We start from the raw sequence: 21,934 nt of genomic DNA, 5'->3' as shown, positions 1-21,934 counted from the left end.
GCTGATTGTGTTTCAATGTCGCGAACGTGTATTTTATAGAGAGTTTTTGAAGATACATAAAGATTGTTTAAGCATGCATCCTCGCATATTTAAAAAATGCATTTAAACCATGGCATGGATTCTTGTTGCAATAGACACCTAAGACTGATGCACTGTACACACGGAGCACAAATTCAAAGAGGTAGATTTAGTGCTAGGTTACTCGTTGAAATGATTAGAACGCACAGACTACCTTATTTGGGGGCTTTTCAGAGATGGGTAAAGTTGCCAAAAATTACTCAGGTAAAGTAGATAAAAATCTCACTAAAACCTTCAGTTTACTTCAAAAATTCCTTAACTGATATAGAGTGGATACACTCTAAATCTATAAATTAAGGACTGAAGACATAAAACAAACCGATCAAGTATGGAGGACTTCTCCAAACACCACAGTGATGGACACAACGAGCACACGTTAACTACCCAAGCATCGGGACACGAGCAGCAGCGCTGCAGCTTCAGCTGACATCATGTTGCTGAATATTGTTATTACAGAAGCTGAAGACAATTACAAGCTGCTGCAGAGTGAAGAGCAAAATATCACTATTAGCTGTGTTCAGGTGCCAAACCACAGATACTGCTATCTGTCACTATCATCTGCAAGAAAGATACACACACACACGCACGCACGCACACACACACACACATGTACACACACACACAGAGTGATAAGCTCTTACAGAAGCTCTGACTCTACGGTTTCACAGGTGTGCAGCAGCATTCCCTAAAGGAACATCTCTCTCTCCCCCTTACACACACATATATGCACGCAAGCACACACACACACACACATGCACACACACCCACATCTGACTTTTACATGACTATACATACCGATTAACAAAATACATATCAATTCAGAAAAACCCCACCTAGCTGAAATTAAAAACTTGTCCATGCTATAAACAATGAAGTTGAAAATTAAGGCTGTTGGAGTGACATCATGCCATCGTGAAACATGCTTCTCCTTCTTCTTCTTCTTTTTCTTGTTTCACCATCAGTGTAATGCTGCCACCCATGGCTACAGAAACAAGGACACCACCTGACAGAAGTGTGGGTGGAGGACAGCTCATTAAATAAGCACAACACATATTAAGCTAGAGGATAAAAACTAGTGGCCAAAATCAGCTTCAGGTGACAAAGAAGCTGCAATAGCGTTTGCTCTAAGCAGCTACGGAACATGTTTCGAAGAAACACATCAACACGTCCAATGAATTTAGCTGGGCTGGTAGCTAGCGAGGGAGCTCCCACGCTTAATCCTGTCTAGATTGCTTGACTGTTGACTGGTGTCAGTGAGCACGTAACAACAGACATATTTGAATGATTCAACACATTTGAAGAAAGCTATGCAGTGGACAGAAAAAACAAAACACATGCAGAGACGGTGGAAGTGCTGTATGCAGTCCCTGCAGCCTGCACCAATAAGTCAGGACACAGTGTGTGTAGCCTCACAAGCAAAACCAGAGGCCAAAAAGTCCACATGAGGATCTGTTTCCAGCCACTCAGCAGGTATTTAGCAGGTAGCAGGTAAGGATTGATCCGTCTCCTCTGAAAATCAATACTTCAAGATAAAAGTATCACAGTAACAATACTTTTAGCTGCTCGCCGCTCATTCCTCTCATCCCTCTGTCTCTCTCCATTCATGATTTTTTCCATATCCTTTCTTTACCTCTCTTACATATTTTTCTGTAACTTTCCGCATCAGTGCTGGCCTGTGGTTTCCTTCCTCCTCATCCCTCTATTCTCTCGCTCCCTCTCCTCGTCCCTGTTTATCCGTCTCTCTCTCTTGCCGCCTGTCTTCCTTTCATCTTTCACCATCTGCCTTCCTCCATCTCCATTTTCCTCTCTTTCCCCTCTCTCCCTCTCTCTTCTTGTCTGTCCCTCCACATCTCTCACCCCTCCCTCTCGCCTCCCCAAAAACTTGGCAGTGATCCCCATCGTGTTTTTTTTTTTTTTTTTTCACTTCTCGTTTGGGGGATTGCGAATGAATGCGATCCAATCTAGACCTCGGCTAAGAGACATGAATTTTCATTAATTACAACCTTGTCAGCAAAAGCATTATGGGAGCTGAATATGAAAATGCTAATGAGGGGAGCTCATTTGCATATTTTTCTTTGTTGGAATGTCATTAATTATTACGTTTTATGATGATGAATGCAGCTGTCGATGGCTGGCCCTCCATGCCTAATTAGCTATCAGAAAATCCTCCGATCAAAAAAATGGATAGGGATCCCAAACTTTACTTTTCATTTCACACCTCTTTCACTTACTCTCCTTTCACTCTACCACTGGTGTTTTCTAGCCTTTTTTCTTTTCTATTATTTCACAGCAATATAACTTAACACCATCTCACCTTCTTTTTTTCTTTGTCTCTCATTCTAATTTTGTTCAGTCTCACTCTATTAGTTCCGTCCCTTTTTGTTTTATTACTTAGATTGCTTCTTGACCTTTAACCCTACCTATTATTCCTAGCCTTTTAAGTCCTTAAGGTGGCGCTCCTTTAGCCAGGAAACAGGTCTCCATTAAAGCTCCTGGATGCATTTTAACTCTTTTTTTTAGATCTAGTCTTGCTCAGTTAACCCGTGTCCCTCTTATTACTAGCTTCTTTAGTGTTAGTCTTTTAGTTTTGGCCCTTCACTTCTGACTCATTTAGCCGTAGCCCCTATAGTCGTGCTTTCTTACACCCAACCAAATAATTAATTTCTATCTAGCTATCCTGTAGCTCCAATTACACAGTCTCAGGTCCTTGTGTCTCGTTTATTTAGCTAAAATTTGTCCTGCAAAATTTAACCTAATTACTTACGAGAACTGGGTCCTTCAGTCAAAGTGTTAGCTTACGTGTTAGCTACCTGGGTAGCAGGGCAGTTCTTGTTAAGCAACTAGCAAAGCAAAAATTCCAGTTTGCTAATCAGCCGTGTTTGTAATAACACAGTTGGCTGATCCAATTATCTCTTGATGATCGCACTAAACCAATCAGATGGATCACTGGTTAAATGATCAGTTACTAGTAAGAAATGAACTACCTCTGTTCAGGTCTGATGAGACGGGAAAGTTTGAAATTTGGACGGACCATCAGCTGATCAGCTGATCACAGCTACTGAGGTCCTCCAATGGGGTTACATCACCTGAACGTTTGGTAATACTGCTCATCTCTGTCCTCACCTCTGTCTTTGTGTTGTTCCTTCCATCTCTTTTTCCATTGTCTAAAAAGTGTAACAATGAAGACTTAACAAATCCCCCCTCCAAAAAACCCACAAATGAACACCCCCCCACCCCCAAACTTGGCTTAATGAATGCCAGGCTTAATTAGAGCACCATGATGTCAGAGGCATTAATTATCAGTTGGCTTCCTTTCACAAAACACAGTCTCTCATTCTGTCTCTCCCTCCCTGTCTGTCTCTCTGTCTTTGTCTCTGTCTGTCTCTCTGACTTTCTCTTGCATCTGTTTTTCTTCATGCCACTCTTTATGTCTTATGTTTCTAGGTTTAAGCTGAGCTTCCAGTCTCTTGTTTAAGTCACACCTTCTCTTTTAAGATATTACACCACGTATCTGATTTGCAACAATGTGACATCAGTCTGAATTCATGTGACTTTTACAAAGCTATAACATGTGTACTGCTAATACATGCTGCCAGGGAAATAAGAAGGGTTTTTGACTTCATCAGTGGAGACATACAAGTGTAATCACATTTGTGACATTTTTAAGACCATTTGCTATTGCAGAAAATGGTCTCAGCACATTACTGTAATTCATCTGAAGCCATGTTCGTGTCCACCTGATGAATGTACAGTAAGTTTGGTCTCCACTAACTCCTGAGATAAATGCTGGACTGTGTGGCTGCGAGATGTTCCCCCTCCTTCACCAGCTGACCTAACCTTGTCTGTCTGCTGTTTGGTGCTGGGCAGGAAGTGTAGAATTGGACTATTCACCTGCTGCTACTGCTAACAAGTGAGAGGTGAGAGGACCGAGACAGAACCAAAACATGAATGTGCTGCAAAACCAAAACAATAAGCTAAAAGAGGATGAAAGCTAAGCAGACCTAGAGAGCAGAAGAATGAGCCCTCTGACATTACACAGTAATTTAACTCATTGTTCATATAAAAAATAGCACAGCTATACCTGAGTGTCGACATCTGGATCTTTACATGGATGCTGAAGAACAGATAGCACACTGATGAGGATACATTATTGAGCGTAACCGAGTTTAACCCATTTTCCCTGAAGCCAGCATTTATGTTACTTTACAGGAATGATTTTTTTTTTATTTGTTGACACACATCATATAAAGGTTTCCTCAGCCTCTGTTCATGTTTCTGAAGTGGACACTTGTGATTTTGAAACTTGGATGCTGGGATTTCATTCCATTAAGCCACAAGAGTATGAGTGAGCCACTGACGTTGTTCAGTAATGACTCTCTGCGTTATAGTTCATCCGAAAGGTGTTGAGGTCAGGGCTCGCTGCAGGCCGGTCAAGATTTTCCACACCCAACTGGGAAAACCATTTCTTTCTGGATCTGGCTTTGTTCTCAGGGGCACTGTCACGTTGAAACAGGAACGGACCTTCTCCTGAGGCCTGCCTCTACCAGTGCCGTGCAGAGCTGCTGCAGCTCGCACGAGTGCGGCGTCCACACCAACAGACTGCTGCTGCCGCTGCCAGCCCTGCCTCTCTGCATCGTGCTTCCCTTTGATAATAGCCATCAGTAATGGTAATGATGATGTGATTTTTGTTTTCCCTCACTCAGAGAGAGGGCAAGCGAGAGAGCGAGAGAGAGAATGCGCCTGAAAAATACTGCCCTTCACCTGATGTTTTTCACGTCTGTGACATATGTTACAGATAAAGGCATTGTGAGTGCAGTGAAAGGTATACTACTGCTGGTATGACTATCAGATCATCTATTTTTCCAGAGAACCGCGTGTGTCATGTTGAAAAGGCGACAGGAGAGGCGCCAGATCTCGAGATGCACGCAGCTGCAGCCGCGCACGAACCGCTCTAACCCGATAACATGGGTGAAACGAAATGCAAGCAGGAGGTTCTTCGACGCGCTCTCGCTGCTCAGGTAGGGTGCGTGTCTGTCGCCACTGTCGGAAGCACGCTGCTGTCTGAAATAACACTGCAATCTGTAGCAAGTCCAAAGCCCCAAACCACGACAAACAGCCCTCAACCAACACATTACTTATGAAAACAAGGTTCTGAATTTTCCTTCAATGTTTGCAATGTGAATGAAGCTCTTGTCTCTCTCCCTCTATCAGACGATAAAATACAGTTCAGCTCTGGCCTCTGGGAGCCACAGTTAGAGCCGAAGAACTGTCTCCCGCTCACAATAAACATACTGTTTCATGCTGCACATCTCTATCTCTCTCTCTCACCTCTTACACACAAACAAGCACTCTGCCACACAGACACACACACACACTCTCTCTCACACACACACACACACACACATACACACACACCATAGCGTGGCTGGCCAGATGGGACTCTTCCACATGACCAAGCCGATCAATCAACACTGAAGGGCCCAGGTGCTACTACGCACCATTTCACAGTCTGTCACACATACACACACACACACACACACACAAGTTGTACACACACATAGCAGCAGACACATACAGAGATAGAAAGATAAAGGACACACACAGAGGCAGGAAAACACACACACACACACGCACACACCGCAAACACACACACACACATATAGTGTAACATGAATGACCTGAGCTTGGTCTCCAGAGGCCTCATCTGGATGGATGACAGAAGATGGAGAAGACAGACAGATGGATGGATAGATAGACAGATGAGAAAACAGAGACACACAGACACAGATAGACAGACAGGCAGGCAGGCAGGCAGACAGACAGACAGACAGAGAGACCTTTAGCAGCGATGGGAATTATGAGTCTTGTCTGTTGGGAGTCAAGGAGGAATAGTGTGACATTATTAGTGCACAGAGCGAGGAGGTCAGGTGGGGAGGAAGGGTCACGGGACCGTCCGACAGTCAGCGCTGGTTTCTTTTAACCATGATCATAAAGCTGCTCATCGTTTAACCAAGTAGTTCTGCATTTTATGGATTTTTAATAGTGATTTGCACTGGTGTTAGAAGGCACAAACAAATGGTTGACAATAGGGCATAACCTCAAAAAAAAACACTCATATGCATTGTTCTGGCAATGCAAACAACATATAACAATCAACAAAGACCAAGACAGCCAGGATTTAAAGCTTGGTTGTGTCTTTAAAATCACTAAACAACAGATTGTTCTAGGAAACTGACACTAACCTTGTTTTGCATGTTCACATGTTGGTTGTATTTCAAATCTTTTTTGGTCATGCTAGCGGTGTGGCACTGTCAGTCTGTGGGCCGGTCAGTCTGTCGGTTCGCTGAAATATTTCAATAACTATCTGATGGATTGCTATGAAATTTTGTGCAGACATTCATGGTCCCAGAGGACGGTGGCTTGGGTGATTCCCCTGGCTTTTCCTCCAGCAGAGTGTTAAAGCAACATACTGGATGGATTTGATACAGATTCATGGTCCCCAGAAAATGAATCCCAGTGACTTTAGTTAGTCTCTGGCATTCATCCAGTGCGCCAGATGAAAATGTTAATGTTAATTTTCCAAATTCTTTGCTGTATGACCAAATACTGTGTCTGTTAAACTAATGACATTTCCATCAGCCACAGCTATACTTTGTGATTTGTGCATATTTGCTAAGAAGCTAAAGAAAGACAATGAAAAAGGTAAACATTATAACTGCTAATAAAAAAATATGTGAGGTATATATGTGTGTGTGCCCCCCTGATTTTAGGGACTGTGGTTTGCAAACCTGATCCAAGCACTTGCTGAACAATCTGCATCCAGTATTTTAGCTTTTCCTTTACAGAATTTGCACTTGCACCTCATCAACAGTTATTCCAAGGAGCCCATCGTTCAGTATTTATCGTTATCATTCAGTTTTGATGGCACACACAAACACCTACGTACGTACTCATAGATATCCAGGGAAAGACATGCTCAAAACTCCTCACTCCCGGTATTTTTGGTGGAAGGTGTGGACAAAAATACCAAAATACTAAAATCTCAGTATGTAGGCTTGAACCCCGCTAACACCACCTGTGTGTAGTACTGGAGACACACAGTATAGCTTTGCAAAACTTAAATTATTTCCTCCATTAGTGTTTTTTTTTTTTTTTTTTCAATAATGATTAACTCAGTGACAGCTCTTCAAGAAACCTAAAAGTGTTCCTCCAAAAATACTCCACGACATTCGCCCCTCCCCGATCAGGAGCCGTGAAGTGCTCCCCGATGAGCCGCTGCTTTCAGAGTGTACGTTTTACATTCCCACCCTCCGCCCTCTCGCCTTGACGAGACCTATTATTACTATGTCAGATCTAATTACACAGACAATTTACATGTGATACACAGCCCCTTCAAAACAATAATATACTAAATACTCCGCAGTGGCTTACATTGTGCGTCTGTGTTAATGCACTGAAGTCAATGCAGCACTAATCAATGCATGACATTCATTCAAAATACTCCGAGAATGAGACGGTGGCTGTTCAGTTTCAATCAGCAGAGACAATGGAAACAGAATCACTGAGGGTGGAGCAGGAAATGAGGGACGTTAAGAGAAAAAATATCTCTTTATTTTAATGTAGTTCATTCTTATTTTTATTTATTGTACATATTGACCCAGTTTTTTTCATTGTTGTATTTTGTGCTGCTACTTTAGCTTGTTTCTGATGTGTTTTTGTCTCTACATTTAGACTCTTTGAAATTGCTTATTGTTCATTTTTGACATTTGTAAACCCTTCATAACAAACTCTTACCACTTTGAGCTTTTCAGGGCTTACAACTGCATCTTATTGTCTTCATTCAGTTAACAGAGCTTACTCTGGTGTCACTGGGTGAGCTAACTGAACTTAGACCATGTGGTAACACGTGGTTGTCTAAGTAGCTCCTATCTCTGCTCAACCAATTCCAATAGAAGACACCAAAAGGCCATGTTTGAATTCATCATTCTGACATCGACCCTGTGGCAGCAGAAAATCAATTATCACCAGTTTTGATAACTGACGAATCATTCAAGTCATTTTTTAAAACAAAAAGTTACATTCTTTGTTACCTGCTTCTAAAATGTGAATATTACTTTTTTGCATCACTTTAAAGTGAATATCTTTGGTCTCTGGTTTGAAAAGAGACATTTGGGTTCTGTGAAATTGTGATGAGCATTTTTCACTATTTTGTGACATTTTGCAAACAAGCCAACTTACAGTTAGTTATAATATATAATAGATAATGAAAACAACAGTTGGTTACAACCTTATAAGCTTTGAAGTTTTTGTCATTTTTATAATTTCATCTCCTTCCCTTTCCTCTGTCTTGCTCCCTCCTCTCTTCTCCTTTCTTCCCCTCCTCTCCTCTTTTGTCCCCTCCTCTGCTCTCCCTTATGCTTAAACATTCTGAGCACAAAGACCCAGACCCAGCAGGGAGAGACAGGGGGACGACCTTGGCACCACACCCAGCTGAGGTGAGGGGCTCCTGGGGTAGAGAGGGAGACAGGAGGGCCTGGTCTGGGAATGGATGAGGGTGATACAGAAACAGAGGGAAGGAAATTAAGAAGATAGAGGACAGGAAAAGGACAAGAGGGAGAATGACAACAGAAAGAAGAAAAGCATCAAAAGAGAAATGGAGAATTACCGAGAGAAAAAAGATAAGCAAGAAAAGAGAGAATCTGATTCAAAGAGGAACAGACTCAACAAAATTTGGAGTGAGAGACAGACGGAAGAAAAGGCAAAGAGAGAGAGACAGAGACAGAGAGAGACAGAGAGAGAGACAGATATGTATTTCTATATAAAGTGTCCAGATGTGACCTCCTCAGAGGGGGTCCAGCCTCGTGGCTCAACACTCATTAATAAGGTCACACAGAGGTGAGACAGACGGCTGACTCACTACATTTCAACAAAAACAACAAGAGGAGGAGGAGGGAGCCAAGATCATCAGGTTTATACCAGCTCTTTAGATACTGCACAGGTCTGTGGAATGCTGCCTTTTCCCAATATATAACAATTAATTAATACAGTTCAACTCCAAAGTTGTCTGGTCTTTTTCATTGAGGGGCGACATGTAAAAATGAGAGATTGTGCTTTTAGCAGCATTTTGTGACGGAGCTATTTGTTGACCAGCAACCAGAGGGGGCTGTGCCAGCATCACATGTCCTGTCCTCTCCACCACGGGATGGATTGTTAGCTAAAAAGACACAGCAGGTAAATCACACAGCTTTGGATGGACTGGGGATGGGGGTGTCCGTCGGTCCACCACTTTAGTACAGACAGAAATATCTCAGCTACTACTGGATGGATTGGTACAGAGCTGCATAGTTCTCAGAGGATCAATCTCTCTGACTTTGATGACGCCCTGAGTGCCACTATGGCGTTGATATTCATGGTTAGAAGTTCAGGCCCCCCCCCCCCCCCCCCCCGGGATGACTTCTGATAACTTTCATCAGGTCAAAATTTAAATATGTCCATTACTTTGATTTATGACCAAATTCCTGCAAAACTACTGTCCCAGAGTACACGAAAGCGCTAAAGTCTTTGCATTTGTCTACGCTAAATACCGCAAATGCATACCGAATGCACCGAGATGAAACCTGATCTCCACCTTCTGATCTGGTGTCGGCCAATAATACAAACAAGAGGATTCTGCAAACAAACCCTGAACAAAAAAACTGGGATATAACAACAGTGACAAGTGTGCCACAGAGCAGTTTTTGGGGAAACATCCACCGTGTTCCGTCACCTTTTTGGGACAAATGAAGTTTTCTAATTGCGGCATGAAAGCAGCAGAAGCTGGTAGGATGAAGCTGCTGCGCATAATCAGACAGAAGCCACATCAGATCGTTTATTTATAACAGAACAGAATGTGCTTACAGGCTGAAACCACTGAGCCTCTCATTTACTATGTAGGTGACAGTTACAGGGGGGGTGGGGTGGGGGGGTTGAGGGTGGTGCACCTGCTCTGCAAAGCAGCTACACATAGGTAGATACACACAGACACACACACACATGAAAGGTAGAATCATACAATACCTCCACATTTAAACTCAAATGTAAACACACAAGTCAAAGCGCACAAATACACTCAGTCACATTCACACACACACACACAGATATGAGTGTATCCTCACACACACACAAGAAAGCCAGCATCACACACACAGATACAAAAACAGACTAACTGAACAAACTCACACACACACAGAAACACACGGTGAAACGTTCATGCAAGCACAAGAGTGCATGAACTCATTTACACAACACACACGAAGACAAAACTATGTACCAGGACGCACACTGAACATACAAACAAAGATGTAACACACACAGACACGCACACCTACAAACTACATGCAGCAGGCAGCATCACACACTCAGGTACAGACACAACAGCAATGACTACATGAACATGAACACACATGTTGAGTTCAAGTGCACATACACTCACTCACACAAAGAACACACACACACTCCTTCATTTAGCCACATAAAAGCACATAAATACAGAGGCTTACATCACACACTCAGATACTGACACAGTAACCTGCCAACTTTCTTAGAAACACACACACACACACCGCATGGTCACACACACACACATACACACACAGACGAGGATGCTTCAGACATTAAAAAACACACACACGCACTTGCACCACACACAAGCATCGACACAAGACAAAACTGTACATGTACTCATACAAATACGTGAGTGCAAGTCCACATTTACACACATTTACACACAAAACACACAAACACACACACACACACACATCTTCTCATTGCGAGATCACTGTGGTTTTTCTGTGTGTGAGTTTGCAAGTGCATGTGAGTGTGTGTGCGTGCATGTGTGTGTGGGCAGATTAATCTAGCGGGGTCGCTGAGATGACACTAATCCCTTCGCTGATTATCTAGAGCATAACATCACTCTAATCTGATGGTGGGGGGGGGGGTTAAGAAAGACAGACAAGGTTAGAGAGAGAGGGGGGTGGAGAGAGGCTGCGTTCACACTCAACATGTTCAGGTGGGGTTCATTTAACTCTGCAGTGTTTCTTTCTTCTTTTAGTTGGAGTTCATTTCAGGTGAGGATCGCGAGTCTCAAACCCGAGAATAATCTAAACTAATTACAGTCATTCACACAGAATACAAAGGATTATGGGTGGAAGACAGATGAGGTTCTGGTGCTTGGAACAGCTTCACAAAACAGATCAAGTCCAGGCTGACGCTGCCGCTCAGGTGTTTCTTTAAGTGTTCTGTGATGTTTCGGCTCAGTTACAGAAAACCGTGCAATAAACGTAAATTTTTTTTTTTCCCTGACAAACAATGAGTTTGTAAGTGTGGTGAACATCATGTCCTGACAGCATCTGCGCAGGCGAATGGAAACGACACAAAGTTCAGTCACAGAGGCTACACTCCAGACTCTCTCCATATTTAGACACAGCATACATGCGCTCTGTAATTCCCTTGCTTTTAACTAGTTAGACGTTTTTGTTAACTAATTACACGGAGTGCATTAGGGTTAATAACCCTGCAGCAGAGCTTCTCCTCAGAGCTGTGTCAGCTCCACCGTCTTCTCCACCTTATGTACTAATTAATGCACAAGCAGGCTGGTAACTACTTCATCAAAGTCCAATTCTTGGACAACCCTATTGTAAGAGATTTGTGCACTAAAGATCTTCTTTATGCTTCCTCACAAATTTCTAACCCTAATTGTAGCCCCTGACCCTCCTACCAATCAAAATTTTAAAAATCCAACTGCACTTCATAGGCACAACCTTGTAACATTGCATACAATTTGGGATTGTCGGCTCCACTTTGCTAGTCTTTGATAGTCCTGATGCCTCGGACTGAAATGCAGCTGTTCAATGCAAAGTCAAGAACGCTGTCAAAACTTAAACCACACACAGATGAGATTCATGCTGTAATGGAAAATGTTTACTTTTTGGTTTTGCACGAGAAAGGGCTTCAAAGATAACTCATTAAGACAACTCGTCGGTTTGTCAAATGGCCTGTTGGGTAAACTTACATCTGAAGAGCAGTGCATACCCTCTTCCATAAACACCTTCACAGGAAGCATCAAGCACTGTCTCTCATGCAGTAGATGAGACAATCCTAAGTCTATCAGCCACACGCCCCCCCCCCCCCAAGAGCCACAAAGCAACCCCAGACAACCAGTGGAGTGCGGGCCATTAGGGGCACTGACACACCTCCCTTCCCACAATTCTGACTGAAAAATACATTTTCTGATGAAAAAATTATTATTATTGTTGTGTGCGTACAAAGATGTGCAAGGACTAATGAAAAAGCGCTGCCTACAGTCTGAGTCTGTGTGCTACTTTTCTCCGCCTGACAGTGCTATGTGTGTAACGTGCTCTCTTCTCCTGGTGGCCCCTGATTAGTTGACACTGCACGCTGAGAAAAACTGGATTTGGTGTGGAAAATTTAACGCCCAAGAAAAGTTACTAGATTGGGTGAATTTCTGCCCAGTTAGCACGGATGAAGTCTGTAAAAACTAGCTTGGACGGGTTGACTGAATTCTGGCCTGGTTTGTCATGGTGTGAATGTTTTTCATATTTTTGTAGTGATGTATTTGAACCCAAACTCCACCGGCTACTAGCTGGTCAGAGTAAAGTAAAATGATGCTGTTTATGTGGCCAACGTTTGCATAAAGACGTCATGTCAAGTGCATGTTTGCAATGTGTCTCAGAGTTAGTGGCTCCGCCATAAAGAGCACAGTGTAAATAAAGATAATTCATTTATTAAGATCATAAAAGTCAGGCTTTTGGTGAACTTTTCAATGCTTATTGTACCTTTCTAATGCTTATTTTACAATAGCCTGCCAGCGGTGTTTTCCGGAGCAGCCTGTCTAATGAGGATGTCCCTTGACTGTGCATTCAGTGCAGGTCTTAAGGTGCTTTGTCATCAGTTATTTTGCTAGTATTTCTCAAACACTGACGACGACCCTCAGCTCTCGACTTGGCGGGATGCAACCTCCCAGCTGGGCGTGCACACACACACATTCATACAGAGCATGTGGGGGAGGGACTGACACAGACAGGACGCCATGCTCCTCAATCATCATGCTTGTATTGTTTTGAAGCAGAGGCTAGCGGCTGCAAAATGTACAGGAGCGAAGCGCAACTTGTTAATCAAGACCATTTCATTAGACTGAAATATTAACATGACAAAGTAGCCGGCTGGACTTAAATGAGTGGTCAGCTGTTTGGCCGGCAGCCGGCGCTCTTGAAAGCTCTCTCTGTGGTTTTAGTATTGATACTGAAACACTACATTCGCCATCAGGGCACACAAAAAGCCGACAAACACAGACAATCTGATTCACCCAGATCAGAAGAGTCGCAGGCAGAAAGTAAAGAGGATGCTTTCGACAACTCTGTGGGGACTGTGTGTGTGTGTGTGTGTGTGTGTGTGTGTTCCATATCCCTGGCTGTCTCTGTCTCTTAGTGTTATCATTATCAAAGTAAATTGCGGCTCCCGTGTGCCAGATGAAGAATACAATATTTCCATTTCTGACTCTGCGTCGTCTTTCCTCTCCCTGCCTCTGCAGCTACGTGCCATAATCACAACACATCGCACACACAATGGATCATTCCAGCGAGGAAGCCCAAACTCTGAAGTTTTACATTGCTTTTCTTTTCTTTTTTTCTCCCTGTTTTACTCAGTGTGCATTCACAACTAACTGGACAATCACAAGAACTGGCTTAATTATTATAGTAACACAAATCTGTTAATTTATGTTTTATTTCATTTTTGTTCAGTTTTGTTTCAGCTGATTTGAGGTTAAAGGTTAAGGTTGCTTTTTCCTCTTGAAAGTTTGTTTTCATGGTTTGGTCTAGACGCCTTATTTCCAATGAAGGGAAATCTGCTAAAGCACTAAACTGTATTTTAGACAATAGTCTGCTTCCATCTCTGTGGCAACAATTTAAAGAGAAGAAAAGCCAGAGATGTTTTTATTCCAGTTTGATGTGGTTAAACATGATTGACCTGCACAGAGTCCATGTACTCAACCCCATGCTGTTGTGGCTGAGAGCGTATTAATGGCCATAGCTGTGGAATGATATAAAGTGTAGCTTTTGGCCATATGCTGTGTATACATGTACAGTCACATGGTGTCGGTGGTCTTTGCATCTCCTCTACAAACACACATCTGAATACTGAACAACCCAAAATAATCCATCACACACACACACACACACACACACATTGACTCTTTGTGGCTTCAAAGTGAAATGTTTAAAACAAGAAACAAGAGCAAGAGAGAAACAAAAGCGAGCAGGTCGAGTCAGATAGCTGAGAGCTGACATCTTCCATATTTGATGCATCCAGTCAAAGGTAATTAAGCTCTGTGTATGAGTGTATGTGTGTGTGTGTGTGCGTGTAAGTACATCTGCATGTGTGTGTTTGAGTGATTATATGTCTGTGCGACTGAGTTTGTGTGTGTGTTGTGTGTGTGAGGGAGTGAGAGAGAGAGAGAGAGAGGCAGATTATCTGTGTCAGTGGCCATTTGCTCACAACTGGCGCCACATTGGAGAGAGCCAGAGGCAGAGAGCATCATGGGTAAATGAGCACACACTGCCGAGCGTTTTCCACACAGCGGGCCGAGAGAGGTAGAGAGAGAAAGAGACAGAGAGAGGGAGAGAGAGAGAGACAAATTGCATGCCAGATGACCTCTCCTTCAGTGTACGATAGTGTTTCACTTCTTCTCCACAAACACACACACACACACACACACACACACACACACACACACACACACACACACAAGGTAGCAGTAGCAGATTCAAAGCTGATGGAAAGAAGTGCATTATACAATAATGACAACACACACACACTCATTCTGTGGTGTACCTGTTAGCCTGGAGTTGGCGTATGGAGGTGAGAGGCTGTCATGTGACGCCATGTACTGAGACCCATCTGCATAACTCTGGAGAGACAGACACACAGACACACAGACACACAGACAGACAGACAGGCATGTGTTAGCAATGATATTTCCTTATTATATGGATTTGTCATTATGATCAGCAGCAGACGCAGCCGTGGTAGGAATAACTGCAGAGTACGAACAGCAGCAGCAGGATGTGCAGCGACTAAAAGCAGCACCAGCAGTGGTCGAGGTACAGCTGGAAGGCCTCATCTGAGTCTCCCGACTGACTATCAGTTTCATATTTATATTTTCCTTCATATTACAGCTGCTCAGAGCACACTAATAGTTGGACATTTTTAGGAAATATCTTTGTTTGCTTTGTTGCCAAGAGATGAGAAGACTGATACCTCTCTCTTATCTGTGTGCTAAATATGAGCCAGCCAGCAGGCAGTCAACTTATCTTAGCCAATACATTAGGAGCGGGGGGAACAGCTAGCCTTCAGTTTATAAGACAAAACCAGATATTACTTGTTATTAAGGAGCCTGAGAGGTGCTGGAAGGCAGATCTTTGGGGTTTTTTACCTTCGGACAGAGCCAGACTAAATATGGCATCAGTCTTCTCAACTAACTCTCAATAAGAACATATACATTTCTGAAGTAATTTTGGAGCATTTAAAAAAATTTCTTACACGCAATAGAGAGACGACAGGAAATGAGGGAGATAAAGATGCAACAAATGTGCCCAGCCAGACTTGAACCACAGACGCTGCGAAACAGCTGAGTTTGGACTGACGGCTGAATAGATCGACAGTATAAAAATGGATAACGCCGCCATGTGGAGCGCTCATTCCTCTGGGTGTCATGCTGGTCTAGGAGCTACAACACACACCACATAAACGGAATGATGAACGCCATCTCCAGCTCTCTTTGTCCTTTCAGCTCTCTACTGTCAATTACAGACAAAAATGGCCAAAAATATTCTTAATAAAACAAAACGACATGTTTTTGACATGCTGGCAGTTTCTGTTCTTGTGTAACAAGAACAGAAACATATATCCAAACATATATCCTATTTACTCTTCACCTCTCAGAACCTAGGCAGCATTAATGGCAATAACACTAATATTAAAAATGCTACAAGCAGATGCATTTAAAAGTAAAAGCTTGAGTTTATCTTTATTAATTGTACTATTGTTGTTACCTTAGAAGAACGGCTTCCACTCGCCCACGATCCTGCACTCGTTCTCTCCTCCATATCTGCATAAGAAGAGAGAGAGAGAGCGAGCGAGAGAGATTTAGATGACAGGGAATAAAACACAACACAGCAGCACAGTTTGGGACAGTAGGATGGAGAGGTAGGACCTTCAGCAAAAACCAACAAGCTGAAAAATGACGATCAAAAAAGCTAAAAGTTGTCAACACATCCTCAAACCTAATCGACTGAACAGGTCAATTCCCAGTGACTCCCAAAACGACACACATCACCGCTGGAGAGTATCAGCGCCAGGCTGGTACAAGGAGGACCTCCACCCCCGTCAAAATTACTACGACCACAAGAGGTCGGCACCAAACAATAAGCGTAAATATAGTTCGCAGTAAGCTAGGTGCAAAGTCGTCGCATGAGGCCGTTTTCCTGGTCAGGACGGGTTGTACGTCTTATTACACTCGCAGTTTGTAACCACTGCTTTTATTTTTAGCAAACATTGAGTCAGGGGCTGCTGTGCTGAGCATCTTTAGGCCTCAGATCCACATTCTAATCACTCACATAATCACGGGAGTGATCATCACTCTCATCACATCACTTTCAAAGCTTAATACTACAAATACTGTACGGCGTCTGTAATCAACTGCAGCAGCGTAAATCATTTCCTCTCAATGCCCCATGTCTTTTCATGTCTAAATATTATTGATTATGATCGTAGAGCCTTTAATGTGTCTCTGTGAAATTTAATGGTCCTTTAAGCCTCCTGCAGACCACTAATCCCCTCTGTCATCACACTGGATCCATCATGTTATATCTGTCAAAGGTCACAGGTGACCTGATAATGGTGCTCAGTTATTACAGGCCATCCTGAGGGGAACATGAATGTACTAACGTATGTAACGATACTTTAGTCTGGACTGAAGTGGTAGACCAAACTGACAAGGTTCAAAAACAATTAAACAACCGACCACCAGAGTAAAGATGTGGAAGCACAAAATATAAAATGTGTGACGCTGACACAGGAGCCAGACGTTCACAACCTGTCCCACACCAACAAAGACCACCAGCTTCTCCCTACCAAAGCCACGTAGCTTTAGTTTTCTCCACTAAACCAAACCTTACCCAAAGCGCTGGCCAATCAGAAAACAGTCACATGAATCAACAGCCATTTGGCACTGAGAAAACAACCAGTTTACATATGAGGACCAAATATAAGGAAAAGACAGACATGTAGAGGTCGAGAGACACTGACATCAACAGAGAGAGAGAGAGATGACAGGTGGATCAGTTCATCCAGGTTGATTCAAATGTGCAAACGCAGCTCTTGCTTACAGTACATGTGTGCACGCACGCACGCACGCACGCACACACACACACACACACAGTTGTTTCATGCATTGTTGTGCACAAATCTCTCCTCAATAGGCTCTCAATTGTGTCAGTGTGAGTATAGCGAGCAGCTTACATTCATTGTCGAGTCATTTGGAATGTCAGCTTATCTGTGGTTGACTGTATGTGTGTGTGTGTGTGTGTGTGCCCCATTATTCCTGACTTTGTGGGGACATAAATCTGTTTACACAGTCACATTGACGATACTCACCTACCTTATGGGGACAAAATGCAGGTCACCAAAATTTAAATCATTTAATTTTAGGATGAAGACCTGTATTAAGGTTCGGGTACGTGTTAGTGGGTAGTGGTTATGATTAGGGTAACTCTCCAGGAAATGAATGTAAGTCTATATAATGTCCCCAAAAATGATGGAAACCTGACTCTGTGTGTGTGTGTGTGTTTGTGTGTGTGTGTGTGTGTGTGTGTGTGTGTGTGTGCAAGTGTAATTGTTTTAGCCTAACAGAAATAAACTACTTCAGTTACATAAAGCCTTTTGGTGTCCCACCAGAAGTCGCTATACCTCATCAAATCATGATGGCTACCTGTTTGTAGAATAGAACAAAATCAAAAAGAATAGAAGTCATGTGGGTTGAGAGGAGGAATGGAAAGTCAATGACCAGGTAGATTTTTCGAAATCATGGACACCTGAGTTTAGGGAACACACACTTGTAAAACATACATGGCAAGTAATTTAAATTCAAGGAACACAGGTGAGATGTATTAAGGGAATACACGCTTGAGCAGTTGATTTAGGGAATATGGATTTAAGGAACACACACCTGATCAGTCTGACTTAGGCAACACACACTTGATCATCTGGATTTAGAGAGAGTGTGTCTGTTAGGATTAATGCAATACACACTGGGTCGGTTTGATTCAGGGAACACAGCCTTGATCTTTTGTATCTTGGGAAAATCTAGGGAACGCTTGCTCAGTCTGATTTATAGAACACACACTTGATCAGGTGGGTTTTAAGGACACACATTTGATTTGTTTGATGTTTGAATTAAGGTAATAAATACACTGGATCAGTTGGGTTTAGGGAACACACACCTGGCAACAAATATATTGACTGAGTATTGAAGTACCGCATGGCTCCGTATTAGGCATGACTATCAAAACCCAAGGCAAAAAGTTTAGCTGTTGTGAGCAAAGGATACGCACAGCCGGCTGTGTTACATTTACAGACACTGTACAATATGTTTATACTCTGACAACACACGTTTTTGACCTGCAGCTGGAGACAGGTTCGGAGAAGAGAGGGGAGGAAAACCAAATAAAGCAGAGCAGGAGAGTTTGATGATAGCTCGTCTAGATGCAGGAGAAGTGTAGGTGAAGATGGGGAGGAAGAGGATGAGGAGGACAGCAATTAAAGAAAGCATCCTTCAGTATTGAAAAATAAGAGCGGGAGAGAAATTGGAAGGGAGGGAGGAGAGGAAGAGGGGGAGAAAAAAATACAAGTTGGTGTGCGAGAGTTGAAAGACGGAGAGGAGGAGGAGAGAAGGAGGCATCCATGTGTCCTGCACCTGATAAGGCCTCCGATTGAGGGCTATAAATTACACCAGAGAGAGAGAACCTACACACAAGCAGGGAAACACACACTTTAAAGCACACATACATACCTCTCTCTCTCACACACACACACACAGTGCAGGTCATCTATCATCAGTTAATGAACTTAGACTGACAGACAACTCCATGTCTCTCACACTGATCCTATTAAGACCTGCTTGACACAAAACAGACTCCTATTAATACAGTTAGCCTGTGTGTGTGTGTGTGTTTTTGTGTGTGTGTGTGTGTGAGATCACTGAGGACAAAAACAGGCCTGTACCCGTGTATGACCATTGAGCCACTCTCTGTATTATTTAAAATGAGAAATTTGTGTGTGTGTGTGTGTGTGTGTGTATTATCTACTCTTAGTTCTGGTTCTTTGTGTGTTTCCACTGACTTGTTGGAAATGTCAGAGGTGTCATCATGAGGTCACAGTGTATGGACGGACGGATGGCTGCTCATTGGACAGTCTGCACCATATAGAGTAATTATGTGGAGATAGCTACTGTGCGGTCACTACGCCAAAATAAACAACACACCTCTGTTTAAACTGATTTTCACCGTCTGATGTATCAAGCCAAATCCCCGCATTCATCTGCTGACGCACATGTGTGTTGCCATGGCTACCCAATGATACTACAGATCAAACAGATTGCTTCCTTGAACGTTCTCATGCACAGCAGATGGACTCAGTAGTAGTTTATGTTTAGAATATTCCTGCTGAAATCACACATCTACTGTCACAAAATCCTGCGGTTCTTCTTCTTTGCTGTCACATCGCGGATAAAGCCCCCCAAGGTCCCACTGGAGCTGAAACCCATCTTTTCAAGAGGTCTCTGCCAGTCGCTCTGGTTCGAACCACAACTCGATCGAGAGCTTTCACAAAAGCCCAAACGACAGCGAAGTTGAATACACACACACACTGTAGTTACATCATATCTCAGACGCATCATATATCAGGTGACTGGATGCACAAGCAAAGTTAATCACTGAGACAGAAGCCAGTCGGAAATCAACGCTGCACTGACTTCTGGAAAATTAGCTAGTTCACTGTTTGAGAGATCACGCTACCTGCCACCATTTTTTCAACAAAAATGTGGTCTATGCAGTATTAACGGGTTACAATGCAATTAGTTACTGTGATCCCACTACTTTCGACAAGACCTTGAAATGTAACTATTCACTTTTTCAAATTAAACAACGCAATTTGTTACTCGTTACTTCTCTCACCTGAAAGCTGCAGAGGATAGCTGCAGATAGCTGCTGTAACTCATGACTCATTTTTACATGTTTATCTTTCACAACACTGGGTGTATGTAAGATAATGTAAAAGCTTGTTCACAACTGAAGATCTTTGTAAACACACACACACACACACACACGCACGCACGTGTTGATGATGGTAATAACCGGTCTCTGATTGACAGAAATGAGGACAGCAGTCATGCTGTGAGAACATCAAACGTGTGTGTGTGTGTGTGTGTGTGCACCTGTGTGAGCTCTATAGGCCCACTGTTATAGCCTCATCTGGTCTCCAACCAAACTCTATAATTAACTGTAGGCCTGCCCCATCCCCCAACACACAGCATGTGTGTGTGCGTGCGTGTGTGTGTGTGTGTCTGTCTGTTTAGGTATTCCTTAAATCTTAAAGTCAAACACTCCCTCAAACATTTCCTGTTAACTGATGTGTACTTTGTATAAATATTCAATTAAACACAACAGATGAATCACAAAAATGGTAAAATATAAATATATATATATATATAAAGAGCTCTGTGTGAATGGTAATATGAAAACATTTTGTTTTCACACGAGAAGAAAAAGAGACTCTGGTGGTTTTCTAACCTTCATATTCACTGAAGATACTCTGAAGAGAAACTGTGCTCTGCAATCAAACAGTTTTACTCGTTCCCATTCGGGAACATTTCAGACACTACATCTCCCAAGAAAACAACTGCAGCCATAATGAGCTTTAACAGCCTTAAAGACAATTAGGAATTGACTGGAAGCTTAAATGAGCTGTACCTCCAAATGAATTACTTACTCTTTGTTTCGTACTGTGTGTTGAGCAAGGTGTACTGCAACAAAGCAATTTCCCTGCTGGGATCAATAAAGTTTTTCTGAATCTGAATCGGAAAATCAAACAATATCCTGTCTTGCAAAATGCTATCTAATGTTTCTGAAAGATTTTCTCTTTGTTGTCCCAAACTCTTGGGCAGCTGCTGTTGCTGTGATGTGTAAATCTGCAGTTCCCCTAATGACCACTATGTGCTGCTACACGAAAACTGTGACTGACAGTTGGAGCTTTACAGTGAGTTTCTGCAGGTGATTGTTTTCGCAGAAAGGTGTTGTAAAGCCGCTGTGTACGAACTATTCAGCACCAAACAGCAGACGGACACAGTTAGCGATTAGCTGGTAAACAAGGAGACAGATATTGCCCACAGGAGTTGGTAGAGACCAAACACCGAGTTCACAGAGAGTCAACATTGGACTTTCATTCATCATTTGGTCAGAAACATGACTCCAAATGAATGATATTATTGATCTGTTGATCTGGATGTGTAAAAAAGCAACTGTTTGCTAATAAAGTTTCTCAGTACCAGTGAGATCACAGTCACATTTCCATATTGTTGACAGGATGGAAAAAACACATTAGCAGAAGGAGAACTGTGAGGTTAACATGAGTGATGCCTACGTGAACGGAAAAGAGCGCCACCTACAGAAACTCAAACCGCAATTCAAACGAATAAGACGAGGCAGTCCTGTCTACACCGTGTGATTGACAGGTGATGACTGGG

General features: G+C 42.7%; 1 protein-coding gene across 7 annotated transcripts in view; it reads right to left on the bottom strand.

The window, feature by feature from the left end:
• LOC121623541 (transcription factor 4-like) overlaps window positions 1-21,934 on the bottom strand; it is a 205,765-nt gene that overhangs the window by 139,315 nt on the left and 44,516 nt on the right. For all 7 annotated transcript variants that reach the window (XM_041960846.1, XM_041960848.1, XM_041960844.1 and 4 more), the window contains 2 exons: window positions 16,188-16,243; window positions 14,968-15,043 (listed from right to left, as the gene is read on the bottom strand). In XM_041960846.1, coding sequence (XP_041816780.1) covers window positions 14,968-15,043; window positions 16,188-16,243 — 132 coding nt within the window. The remainder of the gene's footprint in view (window positions 1-14,967; window positions 15,044-16,187; window positions 16,244-21,934) is intronic.

This window comes from Chelmon rostratus, chromosome 19 (assembly GCF_017976325.1).
Source record: "Chelmon rostratus isolate fCheRos1 chromosome 19, fCheRos1.pri, whole genome shotgun sequence".
In the NCBI taxonomy this organism is placed as follows: Eukaryota; Metazoa; Chordata; class Actinopteri; order Chaetodontiformes; family Chaetodontidae; genus Chelmon; species Chelmon rostratus.
The sequence above is the reverse complement of the archived record's forward strand: the minus strand, read 5'-3'. Positions and strand labels throughout refer to the sequence as shown.